The sequence below is a fragment of the Balaenoptera acutorostrata genome, chromosome 3 (assembly GCF_949987535.1).
Source record: "Balaenoptera acutorostrata chromosome 3, mBalAcu1.1, whole genome shotgun sequence".
Taxonomy (NCBI): Eukaryota; Metazoa; Chordata; class Mammalia; order Artiodactyla; family Balaenopteridae; genus Balaenoptera; species Balaenoptera acutorostrata.
The window spans coordinates 30,344,358-30,360,824 of NC_080066.1; the positions used below are offsets into that span (position 1 = coordinate 30,344,358).

The following is a 16,467-nucleotide window of genomic DNA, read 5'->3' on the forward strand; positions in this document are numbered from 1 at the left end:
GCCACCCAGATTTAGGCATCCCACTTCAGTGCTGATCACCTCTGGTTGTGCATTAGAACCGCCTGGGAAAGCCTTTAAAAAAACACCAATGTCCATTTATACAAAGTTCTGGAACAGGCACAACTTATCTGATGGACACAAATGACAGTGACGCCCATCTGGTATGGGGTGGGATTCAATGGTCATGTCGGTGGGATTTGGGTGCACAGCTATGTGTGCATTTGTCTATTTCTCAAGTGGCATATTCAAGACTTGTGCAAATCACTGCAATGTAAATTTTACCGCCAAGGAAAAAGCCACCACTGTCTAGGTGCCACCCAGAGATGGTGCTGACACTGGTTTACAGAGGAGCCTGGGCACTGGCAGTCCTAACACCCCAGGTATTTCTCACAGGCAGTCCTGACTGAGAACCACTGCACAGCAACATAAGAGAGGCTGTTTCTTTACACAAACACACATAGTGGCCCAACTCACCTCTGCTGCTGTCCCGAGAGGAGTCAAGAGGCAGAGCTGCGAAGCTGGCTTCTAAAGTGACACCAGATCTAGAAGCCTCTCTGTCTACTTGCTCACACTAACAGAAAGGCACCTCTCTTACATTTCAACTATTTGTTGGTTCTCTTCAGTTAACATATTAGAAACTTCAATCATTCTGGCTGTATAGGAGTCACCAAAAGAAGTTTCCTATCCAAGGAGGATTACTTTTTTGAAAGCCTCTATGTTAACTTGTTTATTTTAATTTTTTTACTTGCTGCCCAATACATCTTTTCTGGTGACAGATATGGGATTCTACTGAAGATGTAGGGCAAGAACTGAAGTGCGTGTGAACACTCCAGTTGGTAGGTGTATCCAGGAGGCTGGCGGAGCCCACTTCCCACACGTGCAGGCTGAGGCACTTGCTCAGAGAAGGGAAGCAAACAAAAGAGAAAACCCTGAACAGATGCAAAATCTCTTCCAACAATTTGTAGGGATGAAGCACTTGTCATAAGATGCTTTCACATTTGCTAAACTTGTGGGCTTTCTTTTTAACACTTTCTGGTTAGGATTTAGAGAGTTGGTATTTCGCAAAGGAAATCAACAGAGCACACAGCTCTGTCCAGAGCTGCACCCTAAGACTTCTAGGGACATCTTAGGTAGCATGTTGTGAGCTGCCTTACGTGACAGTCACAGCAGAGTTAGTGCCTGTCAGCCAAACCAGGACATTGGTGTGGCTTGAAAAAAAGCCACTATAAGAGAAATGAAAGAGGTAGCTTCTAAGGTAAACACCATTCTGCTGTAACATAACTAAGCAGAAAGCTCTTGACAACAAGGTAAGAAAAACAGAAAAATAGTGCTGTATAAAATCTGCAGATTATTTAAGATCCAATTCTTTCTCAGACTTCGAAGAACTGCTTTGCAGACCTCAGAACTCCTCAGTAAAGGCCTTTTTGTAAGAGTGACAGCTCAGGATCCACCAGAGTGAAGCCCAGTTAAGTTTTGGTAACTACCCATATCACCTGGCAGCATACAGGAGTGACTTCTGTCAATATCTACAAATAATAAAGAGCGAAACTTCCTATTACATGCCCAAAGTTGCTGCAACCATTGTTAGACGACAGAAATCATGGCCGAAGCTGTGTTACAAAGGTGGATAAGACATCCACTAACCTAAGATGCACTTAGGTATATTACAGATAACCGAGGGGCTGCTTCCCTTTAAGGGAAAAATAATAGAAAATCTTGAATATCTTCTTGAGTAAGGAATTCTTAAGCCAGTTACAATAATTGCTGGATTATAGCAAATCAAATGAGCCTAGGTAGATACCACAAGACAAAACATGAATAAAGTAATTCAGCCATGCTCAGTGCCTTACAGTGTTTTTTGGCTGGAAGCAGGTAGGAACAAGTTTTGATCCTGTCAAGGTTTATCCACAGCTGATTATTGATAACAATGCCCAAGCACCATTATTTGAAGGAACATTCAGGACTGAATGGTCTGGAATTTTCAATGTGCCCTAGAAACATAGGGCACTTCAGTTGTAGAAACATATTTTAGCAGAGAATTAATTTCTGGAAATACCACTTCTATACACCAAGTATCCAAAAGAAAAAAAGAAGTGTAAAATCAGAAATCCAGGGGTCTTTTCCTTAGATAATATATTTGTGCTGCTCACCTCGCCAAATCCAAGCTCCCAAGTCTGTTATTAACAAGGGCTTCCCACTTTCTTGGGGATTCCCAACACCCAAAATGTTCTTCCCACAGCAGGCTGGACCAGAGGCAAGCAAACTTCTGTGAAGGGCCAGATGGTAACTATTTTAGGCTTTGAGGACATTCAGTTGGTGGCTGTCTCGACTACTCAGCCCTGCTACTGTGGTGAGAAGACAGCTATAAATAATGCATGCATTCCATGAGCAGGGCTATGTTCCAATAAAACGTGTAGATACTGAAATTTTAATTTCTTATAATTTTCATGTGTCACAAAATACTATTTCTCTTTTTCTTCAACCATTTAAAAGTATAAAACCCACCCTCAGCTCATGAGCAGTACAAAAACAGGTGGTGGGCTTGATTTGGCCCATGGGTCATAGTCTGCCAACCCCTGGACTATAAGTTCTATGACAGCAGGGTCCATGACGGTCTAGTTCAGTGTTCTTTTGCCAGGGCCTCGTACAGTATCTGTCAAATAGTAAATACTCAATAAATACTAGTTGAATTGAACTAATGGCAGTCATTACTAACCAACTTCATTGCCTCCTAGAAAAAAACATCCCATGTAGTTGAACTCAACAATACAAGATCCTTCCAAAATGTGAAATACTTATTCACACCCAAGCCATGTTAGCACATTCTAGCCACTATAAACCATTTTGTTAATGTACCATTTCACTGTCAGATGACACCTAAACATGGCTGATGTCCTCTGACAACCAGAGGCTCACTTGATGTTAGTGAGCGTGCAGGAAAGCTCCTGAGCCTCAACCCCAAGGATGTGTTCTAAACAAGCACATCCAGTGATTCTGCTACAGATGGCCTCTGGGGCTTACTGGAGAAATACTAGTCTGCATATAAATTACCTATATTGTCAGAGGAACCAGGAAGCTCCAAGCTCTCCTCCATAACTATCTGTAATCACAGAATAGAAATGAATCCCAATGAATTTTAGCTGCACATAAATTGCCTATGTTAAGAAAATCAGGGGCTCTGCAATATTCTCTATAACCACTTGTAATACTGGAATACAAAGGAATCAAAGAATTTATAAGAAACTCAATATTTGAGATTTTAACAGTAGAGCTGGTCTGGTGGGAGTGGCCCCAAGCCCTACTATTTCTCCTCTGTACCACTGGGACCCCAGCAGCCCCTCAATGACAATCACTTTCTAGCACAGTCTTCTAAAAATATACCAATGTTCAGTCTTGTTCACCCCCAGTACCGACACACTGAAATTAACTCTCCGCTACAAGAGCAGAAGAACAGAACACCACACCTGCTGCCAGCACCAGCAATAGGAACTTGGTTGAACACTTCTGCATTCGGAGTGCATGACTCCCTACAGCTCCATCCTACATCTCCCATGGCCAGTCCAGCAACAATCATTTGCACTTGAGTTTCTGGCACTAGTTTTTTGGGTTTTTTTTTTTTAAACTTAAGTTAAAGGAACTTAAGTTTAAAAATCTCCCCTAGGCTGTCACAAATATGCCTTCTTACTCATAGGTAAAAGTTGAACTTGGAGGATAATTCAAACCACAAAGAACATCTTGAGGTGGATTCTTGGAGTGTGTTGGCAAACATGACTCTACTCCCAAGCACTCCCTACTTAAGAAGTTGCTCCTACAGAATCACTAACGCACAGGGTTTCCAGACTTCTTCATAGAGATTTACAAAACAGCACTGAATGCTACTTCAGCTGTATCTATATTTATTAATTTTAACAGAGTCAACTCTTTGCTCTCTGATTGAGGTTGGGAGGTTTTGACTAAGTTCAGATGATATAATCAGCTTTGTATCTGCCAGTCTAGGGTGATTTACCAACTATTAAAGTATAGTCTCAAATTAATTTCACAAGTCACACAACTGACTGGTATTGTGAAAACATGGAGTATTTCTATATCCACTACATCCACATAGAAATTGCTATAATACTAGCTATAGAGAGAAGGGTGTCATGTTATTCTTGTTATGTCAGGAATTTTATCATTCAAGATTAAATTTACTTTTGGACATAACTTTAAGTTCTTTTGCAGCATGTTACAGGGATTTAAGAATAGGAAAGGGACATTCGAAAAAGTTTATGGAACACAGGTTGTGTCTACTTGTTCCTTCCATCTTCTACCAACACTAGTCTTTAAAGAAAGAACAAGATACAAAAGGCAGAGGGAGGACGGAGTCTTCAATGGAGTAAACCTTTCCGTTCTCTCTTCTGAAAATAACTTACATGTCTCTGTTTTGGGGTCGTGGAATAAGTATCATATGTTCTCTGCTTAATGAGGCTGACAACCAGCCAACATTACACTACCTACCTCCCCACTCCTTCCCCTACCTCCCCACTCCTACCTCTCCACCCCTTCCTCTCCCGCGTCATCACCTGCAGAGACAATAAAAGGAAATTGTGTGCACTTTGTACATATTTTCAGTACATCAATACTGGAAACATTAAATGAGCTTTCTATTTATCTAGATTAAGTTGTAACCATCTTGATGTAGGAACCAGCCCAACTATTATCTCTTTAATCCCTTATAGCTAAAAATAAAAGATAAAGCTCAACTAACATTTTTTAAAAGCCACTAAAAAGATACATCTCAAGGACAAAATACACCCCAAACATTTCACACTCACATCCAACCCTTTCTGACTGTAACTTGTTAAATTCATTATGGGGAGGCAATGTGGAAAGTGTGGAGATTTTTTCTTTCTTGCTTGGCTCCAGGTAGTTTTATAAAGAGCTTATATAACAATACATGAGATTTTACAGTTTTATATCCTAGATCCAATTTTTAAAATCCTTTATCAATGTTCCCATTACTTTTTCCTCTAGTAAAGCCCGGAATGAATACCAAAACTGCCTTATAAAGTAATTGGTTCAGACAAAGATCTTCTTAAAAATTAATTTTCTACTTTTGTGAATATAAAAATAAGATCCCATTGTCTTTAAAAATTGTAAAAAAAAAATTTGATTAATGTTCATTTGTAGCTTTTAATACTATGATTGTCTACATTTTTTAAAAACGCTTCTATTTTATTTAAAAATCAAATCTCTACTCCAGAATTGATAATATATATCTTGAAGGTAAAGGTACTTACTTTCAGGGTGAAAATATTAATAAACTTCCCACATTAAAAAAGGAAGACTAATCAGAAAGCAAGAATAGTTACAGTTTCACAGTAGATACACAGAGTAAAGAATATACGTTCAAAATATTTTCATTTCGCATTTTGTCCTGTTTCACTCTGAACATTAAATGAGAATTCTCCTTAATTTTGAGATTTAAAAAAACTATACTGCCTACATACCCAAAAGAATGAAAAATGAATTCAGAAGTAAATTTCTATCTCCACTTTCAAGAAATAGCTTTCATCATGAGTCACAGTACAAATGACTCAAATATTACTTACCCAGAACTAAGTTAACGGTGACAAGTCAGTATGTACCCATGGTGACCTCCTAAATAGCAACTTAGTCTTGGTTTAGTTTTAGTAAACAGTTAAATTCCCTTATTTTCAGTAGCTGTCTAATGAGTATACTGTACCCCATGTGAAAAATATATATATACCTGGGGATTAACATCCAATCTAAAAGTTAATTTTAAATGCTTTCTATAGACTTCTTTCTGTATATATCTATTAAGTTTCCTGTAAAATAGACATCTTCATTCTAAATATTTTAAGGAGAAGCTGCAGTAGTAGGGAGATTTTAGGAATAATTCCTACTAGTGTAGCTCCCTTCCTCGGATCTCCTTAGATGGCCTACTAGTCAAGCATCAGAGAATCAGGCGCTGCAAATTTGGGAGAGCTTTGCGGATTAGATGTAGAACCAAAGTATTCTTAAATAAGTAAAATTCTCCCATATAAATTCTTCTTCATTTTCTTATCTATATTTTCTTGTGTTTCTGTATTTTATTAGTAGGCTAAGTTGATTCACCATACATTTGTACATTAACACACATTTTCAAGTTTGTGACCCTTAAACAGAGAAAAATACCATATGAAACATTTGTGGGCAGATGAGTATTTTATAGTTTTAAAGACATACTGGAATAATATATCCCCTATCCAATACTTTGAATGGTATTTTTCTTTTGTGACTTAAGTTGATCCCTTCATATATAAGTCACGACAAGTGCATCATAAATGGGATGTAAAGTGAACCAAAGATGTTAAGGATATAAATAGTAATACAACATTTTTATATTATAAGACAATTATAAAAGCCTAAGATATGGGTAAGGGAATAAGAGGTACAAACCACAATGCATAAAATAAATAAGCTACAAGGATATTTAGTACAACACAGGAAATATAGCCAATATTTATAATAACTAAATGGAATGTAACTTCCAAAAATTGTGAATCACTATGTTGTACAACCTGAAACATATAATATGTATGTCAACTATACCTCAATTAAAAAAAAAAAAAAAAGACGTCCCAACTTAAAAAAAAATCTTTGGATGGATTTCACTGGAGCAGCACAGTGGACCAAATATGGAAAAGGAGGCAAGGAGGTCACTGCAGACTTCCCATTCTAGTACTTTCCATGGGAGCACAGTTCAGAGCCCTACATTCTGCTCCCTAATGACAGATTTTAGTCCAAACATAAAATTTTCATTTGTCTGAATTTGAAAGGAGCAGTAACATGAATCTACAACTCCTTAAAGTTATAAAAACAAAATTCATTTATGTAAGGAACATGAACATATTAAAAGAGGATGGAGGAAATAGGGACCTTTCAAAATACTATTGTCTCAGAACTGTTAGCCTGGAAAGTGCCAGCTATTTTGTTTTGCTATACAGTTTCCGCTGCAGTTGATCTTCTGATTTTTAGGAAGTACCAGCTTAATAGCAAACACAGCACTATCAAATATTGTAGCCATTGATCTGTGCACTATACGTTACATTGCACCACACTGTAACTTACACAGCCACAATGCAGTGCTTGCTGTACAATCTGCTGTGCAGAGGAGGGGCAGCAGGGCGCAAGCTGGTTTATAACCTTGCTTTAGAATTCTTCCAAGTCGTAACTATGGCTTGATGGGGAGAAAAAAATGCCAGGCCACTCATGAGGCTGACATTTTATACCAAAATGTTTCTCTTGGAGTACTATAGGCATTTAGGTATGCAGTTATAACACTGCACTGTCTAATACAGTAAGTAGCCATAAGCCACATGTGCCAAACTGAAATCCAGTTCCTGGGTCTCCAAGCCACATTCAAGTACTCAACAAACACATGCCCAGTGGCTCCTACTGGACAGCAGAGGGAGAACACTTCCACGCCCATAGAAAGATCTACCAGAGAGCTATGGTCTAAAAGGCAACATGGCGCCAACCTGGGGCGTGGTCTTAGGGTTTCCTGTAAGATGTCACCTTGCCCATGTATTAAAAAACCCAAGTAGATATCATTCACATAGTACCATGATGTTTACCAGCAGGGCTGGAGGCCAACAAGTGTGCAGTGCGTGCACGCACACACACATACATGTACATGCATAGCTGCACACACACAAGACACACGCATGAGTACACACGTGTATGCACACAACTCTGACATGCCTACACACATACACATTCACACACAGACATGCATTGCATACACGTATGCTCACAGGCACACACGCACACACAGTCTTGTGCACACACACAGGCCTGCCTTCTGCAACTACAGCATCAAGGAAAAAATGACTTTGTAACCTGCAAACTATATAAATGAAAATGAAGGAACATTAAAATGAGAGATATCCATTTGGAGCCTATCAAATTGGTAACAAAAAATTGGAGAATACTTTCAATGTTGGTATAAATGGGTATAATCTTCTGAAGGACAACTTGGTGATTTTTTTAATCACAAACTGAAATGTGCCTATCCTTTAAGAATTCCACTTCAATGAATTTATTTATCCTGTGAAAGCAATCAAACAGAATTAGGTAGACATACGTAAATTAATTCTTTTTAAAAAATATAATTGACTACATTTTGTTTTGAAGATATATCCTTTAGGCAAATAAAATCATTAAAGCAATTTTCACTTAAAAGTTATGGTTTTCTCATTTTTTTTCCTGGAAAATTCATGGCTATTTCAGGAATATAAAATTCAAATATATCTAAATATAACAAAATATAAACTTCAGTTTCATACAGAAATAAATTATTATGAGCAGACTGCTCTTCCAGGTGTAAGGGGGGCACGATCCCAGACACAGTGGTACTGGTGTCCCATCCCCCGCCCACCTTGACAGGTGAGTTTCAGTGCAGTGTTGCTGGTCAGACAGCACATGGAAACAACATAAATGTGCATCAGGGAAGCCCTTTCACATTGTAGAAAAAAGATGTCTGGGACATTGTTGAGGAAGCAAACTGGCTATGATCCAGCAGTGTATGTAAGCCATCAATCCATCCAGTTACACAGATGGATACAAATGGATGTGCATGTGCGCACAGAGAGGTCTGTGAGCACATTCACCTATGATGCAGTCTGCAGTCGCATTTCTGGGAATTTTATTTTTTTGCTTTATCCTCCTCTAAATTATTTGATTTTTTTTTTTTACAGTAAACTTTTAAAAAAGTAATTAAAAATTCTTTTTTATTTTCAATTAATAAGAGTTCTCAGTAACAGGAGTGTGAAACAGGACATTACTTGAACTTTTTTCAAAGCAAAATGCTAATCTGATATTCATAGGCTCTATTTCAATAACAATCTACTGTACTTGTAAAATAATAGTTTAATTATTGTTTAGAAAGGCAGACATTCCAAAGAAATATCTTCAGGGTTCTGAGATTCTTGAGATTTATTATGAAAACTGAAAAAACTATTCTAAATTGAGAAAAATTCCCATCATTGCCTTCTTAAGATATTTTGGAATTCATCAGATATATGATATAAAGTTACCTGAGCTGAAGTGAATCTGGTAACACAGCTGACAGCTGGGTGAGAGGTAACCTATTCAATGCTGTAAGGGACAGAGGTTATATAAAAACAAGTCTTCTGACCACTATAAAGTATTAGAAATGTTTTCATCTTCAATTTTATATAGCAGTGATTGGCTTCTATCCACTATTTTTCCTGTATTGAAATTTGGCCCTTGCATCTCACCTTCAAAATTCCTTATTAGTAAATCTAACTAATATATATTCTTTCCAAACATTAATTTCAAAGAAAAGTAGAGAAGTCATTATGCTGACTTGGAACCATAATTTTTAAGTTTCGGTCTATAGACTTAGTTCTCTTAGTCCAAGAATATTTAAATCTGGTCAGTCACTCTCATGTTAGATTATTAAAAACAGCTTTACTGGAAGTCTTGACACATCGTTTAAAAAAATAAATTAACCCAAAACCAACCAAAAAAGATATTTAAAATTCTCTTAGAATCTCAAGGTTATTATTATCCCTTTTCTCAGGAAAGAAACTGTTAGCACTTATCCTTTTCTTGAACATAACAATTAAAAAAATAGAACAGATCTAACATAGAAATAACTATCTCTTTGGAATTTTTAAAGCTCAAGCTAAAACTCACCATCCCCAACCCAGACACAGGCTTTTTGAGTCTAACAAAAGAGTAGCTCACAGTCTATGAAAGGAATATGTGAATCACAATTTTTTATTGACTCATAGCATCATTTCAGTAAGCATAATTATATCACAATGTGAAAATATCTAGCCTGACAAAGACAAAAAGAAAACCAAAGGAAAGAAGAGAAAGGCAGGATGGGATTGGCTAAGTTCTACTTTGGCTATCACATTTCTGTGTGAGCCAGCAACTCACTGAAATTTAAAATTTTTCATCTTATCAGTAAAGAGTAGAGCAAACACATTTAGAAAATGGAATCTGACTACTTGATAGTGAATTCTGATGGAGAAAGCATTACTCATTTTCTTCAAAGGTTTAAGTGTTCAACTTCCATTCTTCATGTAAGGAATATAAAACATCTACCATAACGTTTAACCCAACCTCAAAAATCCCAGTGTTTTTGTTTAAATTCTTTACTATGAGAATATGAACTAAATATTAGATATTAAAAAGCTATGGCTATAAAGACACAGGTGTGTCCAGAATTGTATTTCCTAAGTCCCTGAGTCCCTATTATTTGATCAGTGACCACACCTCTTTTATATTTTCACTACATTAATGCTTTTGTTCTTCAGATCTCATTAATTCTTTACTTCCTCTAGTGTAAATTGTTACCAAAAACCAGGAGATATTTACTGGTAAAACACAAATCCATGAGAGTAAAATATGAGTATTAATGCAGTTCCCACATGACCAATAACACTGATTTCTTGTAGCCATTATAATTCCTGCAGACCTCAAAGAGGAGGTCTATACCTTGAGGCCTGATACTGATCTATTCAGACCTAGGGATTTATCACAACTTATCTAGCATTTAGGCATTTGATTACAAGTCATCATTACACATTTTTTAAAATGCGATCCCTATGGTCTTTTTTTTCCTGCCTACTGAATATGTACAGTAGTGCTGTTAAGAAGCATACCAAGGTAATACAAAGCCACAGACACTAAGGGAAGACTAGAATGATCACTGTACTTTGCTCATCGTGCTGGCAAATGGGCCAGGAAATTTTTAGCTGATACCAAAGAGGAGATAATTATAAAGACAAAACTTTTTTTGGACGAATAAATGAGTATTATAAAACATATTCACCAACAGGACTCATGAGTAATCTGGGCAATTTGCATGGTTCCAAGTAAGTATCTCAACAATTGTAAGTACAAAACAATAGAAGTTCCAATCAAATAATTCTTTACTGGTCACCATCAATGCCATACATAATGTAGTGTTTAGGCATCTCACATCACTCATATACACACATACCACATCTGCAACCAACAAGCACAGCCATGTATACTTTTCAATGGGGAAATAATATGAATGAAAATAATTGTGGGAAGTACCTATTTTACCTACCAGACTATTTCATTTTGTAGAATTCTTTATATACAACTGTTCCATCCCTCCACCCTCCAAATAAAAGAAATAAACTAACCCATGATATGACAAAAAATAAAGGCAACATTACATGGATATAAAATGGGAAGTAGATACAGAACGTTTCCAACAATGTGCCTTTTGCTACCTGTGTTTTCTGAGCAGCAGAGAGGACTGACTGAACAGACCTTGGTATGGGAGAGTGGTTCTTGATTCCTAAAGACTATCCATTAAAGAGTCACACAATCCAGAGGGAATTGTAAAGTAAGAGAAGAGAGTATATTTTTACATGATTGAAACTTTCTAAAATCCATACCCTGAATATGTGTCCTGTGATATTCATTTATGAGTGTTCTATGTTCATTAACCAACATTGCAATAGATAACCCCCACCCTCCAGTACTTTATCCATTAACCTGGCAAGACCACCTGGGATATCTTTGTGCAGCTATTATTAATGAATTCCACCCCTCTGACCAGCACATTAAAGCTCATAGGTACTCACCCTGCAAACTGGGCACTGCCAGTGACTACTGCTGTCTCTAAGCCTGTACTCATCAGACAAACACTTGGAATGATACACACGAAAACACAGGTCACATATCAACACCTCTCCAGGCAAATGGCATTCAAAACAATACCAGTCATGATTTTCTGTTTCCCAGTCCTACAAAAAATACAAAATAGTTTCGTATGACATTTTGTCAATATCTGCAATGACTAAGAACAAAATTGAAACTAAAGTCCATCAGAAGTTAGGCATTATAAACAATTTTAGACATTTACTGTGTTAAAACAAGAGGGAAAAAATACCTAGAAATTCGCTTCTTTAAATTTTTAATTCTCTCCTAAACATATTAATATTCAGAAATATCTTAAGGTGATCTGATAACAAAACCAGTCCAAAATGAAATAAGTCCAAAGCCAATCCCAGTTCTAACATTATCTTTCGTTTTTATATAGTCTATGGGATAATTTCTTCAGTAAATGGAATACCCCAAAGCAAGATCTATAACTTAGTATTTCAAATAAACAAACCTCTGTTTTGTTCTGATTTTTTAAAAATATACTAAGTACTTAGCATACTTTGGGAACAGAGAGAATAGTAATAAATGGTGATGCTCACTATTCTTATCTTCTCATCCATGGTATTGGATGCTTTATTGAAAATAACCATTAATCAGAATGTCCATGTTCTGATAGGTTGTCAAATTTTCAGGGTCTGTTGAATTTGGAAAAATAAATTGAAAATGTGAAACTAAAGGTTTAATCACATTCTCCAAAGGACATTACCACAAAAAAAAACAAAAAAGGAAGCAGGCTTATTTTCTTATTGGGACTATTCCTGGAAATAAAAGACCATAACTGCAGGTATACAGGTTTCTTCAACATTTTCTTTTTTGTTACACTCTTTTTTTTGTACAGCCAGTACCATTTAAACACAAACAGGAGAATAGTGTAAGTTCCCTTAATTTGGAATTCATTCTTCATAAATATCACTCTTAGCTTTTATCAAAAAATACCCCTGTTAAGAGTGATGGATTAATTCTCAACCTTCTTTTGTAGATGTGGTAGTTGCATGAATAAGGGTTAAACCCACATTTAGTGTTTTCAAGGCCACTTCCCAATGGGAATCTTGAAATTTCAAACTTGGGTTCTGCCATCATTTTTCTTTTTATAAATCACTGTCTATTCTGCTTCTGGGAGAGAGCAGCTTTTTCATTCCCTCTTACATCAATAACTCCCCCAATAAATTGGCTTCGATAGGGCACTTGTCTAGTAAGCACTGACTCACTGGCACCTAAGGTCCAAATGTATTACTGCTTGACCATATGAGAAGGCTATGTCTCTCTCCTTCAAAAGGGAAAGGAGTTGCTACTGTTCTGAAATTCACACCTTCCAACCCACATTCAGAGTCATGGCTAAAGTACATTAGTAAGTTCTACAAAAATGTAAACTTTTTGGTTTGCTTTTTAGTAAGAAATTGGCGGTCTTTATCAACCAAAGTAATAAAGAAAAAAGCATGACCATTTTTAGTTATTTGCTGCAGATGTATAAACTCTGGAGATTTACTATGGAGGAATAATTTCAGTCAGACTGCTTAAAAAATCGTAAGATACTGATTTGACAGAAAACCCTAATCTGTGCACAGTAGGAAAAAATCTCCCCCCAAAAAGTCTGACCCAGTGATGCCACAGAGACACAGTATAAGTTGTGGTTCCTGGCTGTACTAAGATAACAATCATTGGTGCACCCCTTTCACAGAGCTCATAAGTAAGCTGCATTTTAGCTCTCTCAATGTTTGTATCAAAAATCATTGATGATCTAGGTTTCAATGGAGATAAGATTTTTTTTTTAATTAACTCTTCCCAAGTTTAAAACAAAGGATTTCAGAATATTTTCCTCATATCTGTTCAGAAACATCTTAAAGGATTTTCGTGGCTTATATATACTCATTATTAACAAAAGAAACTGCCATTCTTCATCATTTGAATTGTTTTACATTAATTCATCTTCCTGTGATTCTCAAAATGGTAGTTACTAGGTTAACTAAGAAAAGGAAGCAAGAGAACACAATTTTGGTGCATAGCTCCAGCCTCCCCATATCACCTCCTACCTTCGTCTATCCCTACCTTCTCCCATCCACCTATGAAACGAGGATGAAAACGGATCTTTCTTCAATGGGGTGTTTAATTCTAGACCTAGTTTTTCATAAAAATTATAGAAATGAAAGTGTAATACAAATGAAGTAAAAGTAGAGAAACATTTGGATATATGTTTATATAATGGCATACAACTAACTTATCTGATATAAAAGAAAGTATGAGCTGGGAATGTATGTGCTGTTCATTCTTTTAATCACTGCAATAGCTGTTTAGAATATACAAAACATGCAAAAGTCAAGTTCAAAAGTTACTACATTCTGAATCCAGGAAACATTCTTCTGAGGTATAAACGATATAAGCATGTTTATTATAGGTAGAGTTGCCTACGGTTTGTCTTTTAGTAAATAGAATTCATTTATACAGTGCTTTTGACTAATACTCAATAATGTATGCCAAAAAGCTAAGCTTGCATTTTCACTGGATTTCACCAGAAATCAGCAACTACTCTACATTCAGTCTGATCAACATCATAATATGTGAAATGCCACTTCAATACAAGAAAGTTTTTAAAAAGCAAACCTATGAGCACAAAATCCAAAACTAGAAGCAATGTAAAGATAGTATGGTTTTAATGAACAGTTCTAGCAAGAGTTAACTAAGCTAGCCTAAAGAAAGAGAAATTTAATTTTTAAAAAAGCAGAATTAAAGTAAAATAACATAGTGCAAAATTAGTTCACCTTGTTTGGGGTTGCTGTCCTGGAGAAAGGCTGCATACTGTAGGCCTTTCAAAATAAAAACAAAATAATCTTGGTCTCTCTACTATAACTTTGCTCAATATCAGGCAATACACAGAGCTAAAGGGATTTTGTACATGGTCAAACTGTTTATTATTTGCTTTACGACATATTATTTCGCAGATGATATCAATTGATAATCTATCAATGTGCTAATCATTAATGAAAAGACAGTAGCATGCAAACTCAAGAATCATCACTAGTTTAAGAGGAAACTTTTACACTACCACAAAAGCTACAAAATGGACATAGAGAAAATCTATAGGAATTCATGTGCCATGAAACCTATAAAGATGTTAGAAAAACATTTTACTAACAAATTCAGTGTCATTATAAATTTGCACAAGATCATGAATGTATGTCTTATTGATCCGAAACTGGTTCAAGCTGGACTTTTCTTTAAAAATCAGGAGTGACGAATGTAAATGTGGTAAACTCGATAATTCACCACAGTGTGAAGTTTATACAGGCTGTCTTCAGAACCTAGTAGAAAACATTCTACCACCAAGAGGCTCTGTCACCATTTATAGCGTTCAGTTAAGACTCTGGAGCCAGACTGGCTCAAATCCCAGCTTATAGGGTTTTTGTAAGAATCAAACGAGCTAAAATGCTCGTTAACTGTTAGCTGGTGTTATTAAGATGATCTATTTGCTATAGAGCACAAAACGGGAATTGACAAGTCACAAAATGATGTGACACTTTCAATTATACACGTGAATTTCTTCTTCAGGACCTTAAGTTCATTAAGACAGCTGACTCTGTAAGCAAGATGGAGCAAAAACACTGTTAACTTGACTTTAGAGAAAACACTGAAGCAAGAGGGCTCAGTGGGAGAACTGTGTCTGGACAGGGCCTCCCAAACTATCTACCCTCATATTCAAAAGAGAGTTCAGCTTTTAAATTAATCCCCTATTTCTACATAATGAGCAGATAAATCTTACATCATCAAATATGTGTTTCATGTGGTATTTTAACATAGATACAATGTAAAATTAATTAATTCTATACAATTCTAGGTTTAGTTTAATTCTGTTAATAAATTCAGTTCATCATTGAGAGGTAAGAATTTTAAATATTATTTTTTAAATTAAAATATTAAAACATTGCTTAGTGAAATAAAATTTAGAAAGAGGGCAAAAAAAGACAGAACTCTCATACACACACACACAAGGTGAAAAGAGTATAACAGGATAGCGTGACCCAAAATATTCTATTAAATAAAGTGGAAATTCTTCACCAAAGCAAGCATAACCTCTAAGTACATTACAATTTGTTTTGCACATAGAACCATAGTATAACTGTTTTCTAATTAATAATCACCAATACTTCACTTACTACTTAATACTTTACTTACTTAGTAAATAAACAATTGTTTATATTTTTGTATCTGATGCAGGTAACGACCTTTGGAAGAAATGTGTAGTTCTGCACATAATTAACATAAATATAATAAAATATATTTCACATTAAAAAAATCAACAGAATCCAAGGGATATGAAGTTTTGGACTTAGGGTATTTAAAACATATGACTGATTAATTTATGACAACTATAATTATAACAAGAAAAATGCAAAGATGTAAACTTTTAAAAAAAAAATCTTACTTCACTGTGCTATATTTATGAAGTGGGCTAGGAAAGTCAAGCTGTTTGCGGGCCTCTCAATGTTTTTTTCAAGAACAAAGCAAGGGAACACTTCTGGACAGGGCTGTTTAATGGTGTGATTTCTGAAGAATAAGACATAAATCCAATCCTACCTCTTATACAAAAGATGTGAGCTTCCAGCCAAGTTTTAAGAGGTATATGAACCTTAGTTTCTTTTAGACTGGTCCTTTTGAATCAGGAGAAGCAGATGAAGATGGAAAGAAGTGCCTATCTTGTCCCTCTGTAAACTAAAACTAAATCCACTTATCCCCAATATAACATGTTAA

At 35.9% G+C, this 16,467-nt stretch overlaps 1 protein-coding gene across 18 annotated transcripts in view; it reads right to left on the minus strand.

The window, feature by feature from the left end:
• The window catches only part of ZMYND11 (zinc finger MYND-type containing 11), a 130,321-nt gene that overhangs the window by 26,110 nt on the left and 87,744 nt on the right, over positions 1 to 16,467 (minus strand). For 11 of the 18 annotated variants that reach the window (XM_028162914.2, XM_007167476.3, XM_057543093.1 and 8 more), the window contains 2 exons: positions 14,481 to 14,525; positions 11,643 to 11,804 (listed from right to left, as the gene is read on the minus strand). The exons of 3 other annotated variants lie outside the window; for them this stretch is intronic. In XM_028162914.2, the coding sequence (XP_028018715.1) occupies positions 11,643 to 11,804; positions 14,481 to 14,525 (207 nt within the window). Of the gene's footprint in view, positions 1 to 11,642; positions 11,805 to 12,263; positions 12,360 to 14,480; positions 14,526 to 16,467 lie in introns of all 18 variants that reach the window. 4 more of the 18 variants (XM_057543094.1, XM_057543092.1, XM_057543091.1 and 1 more) reach the window with 2 other exon arrangements.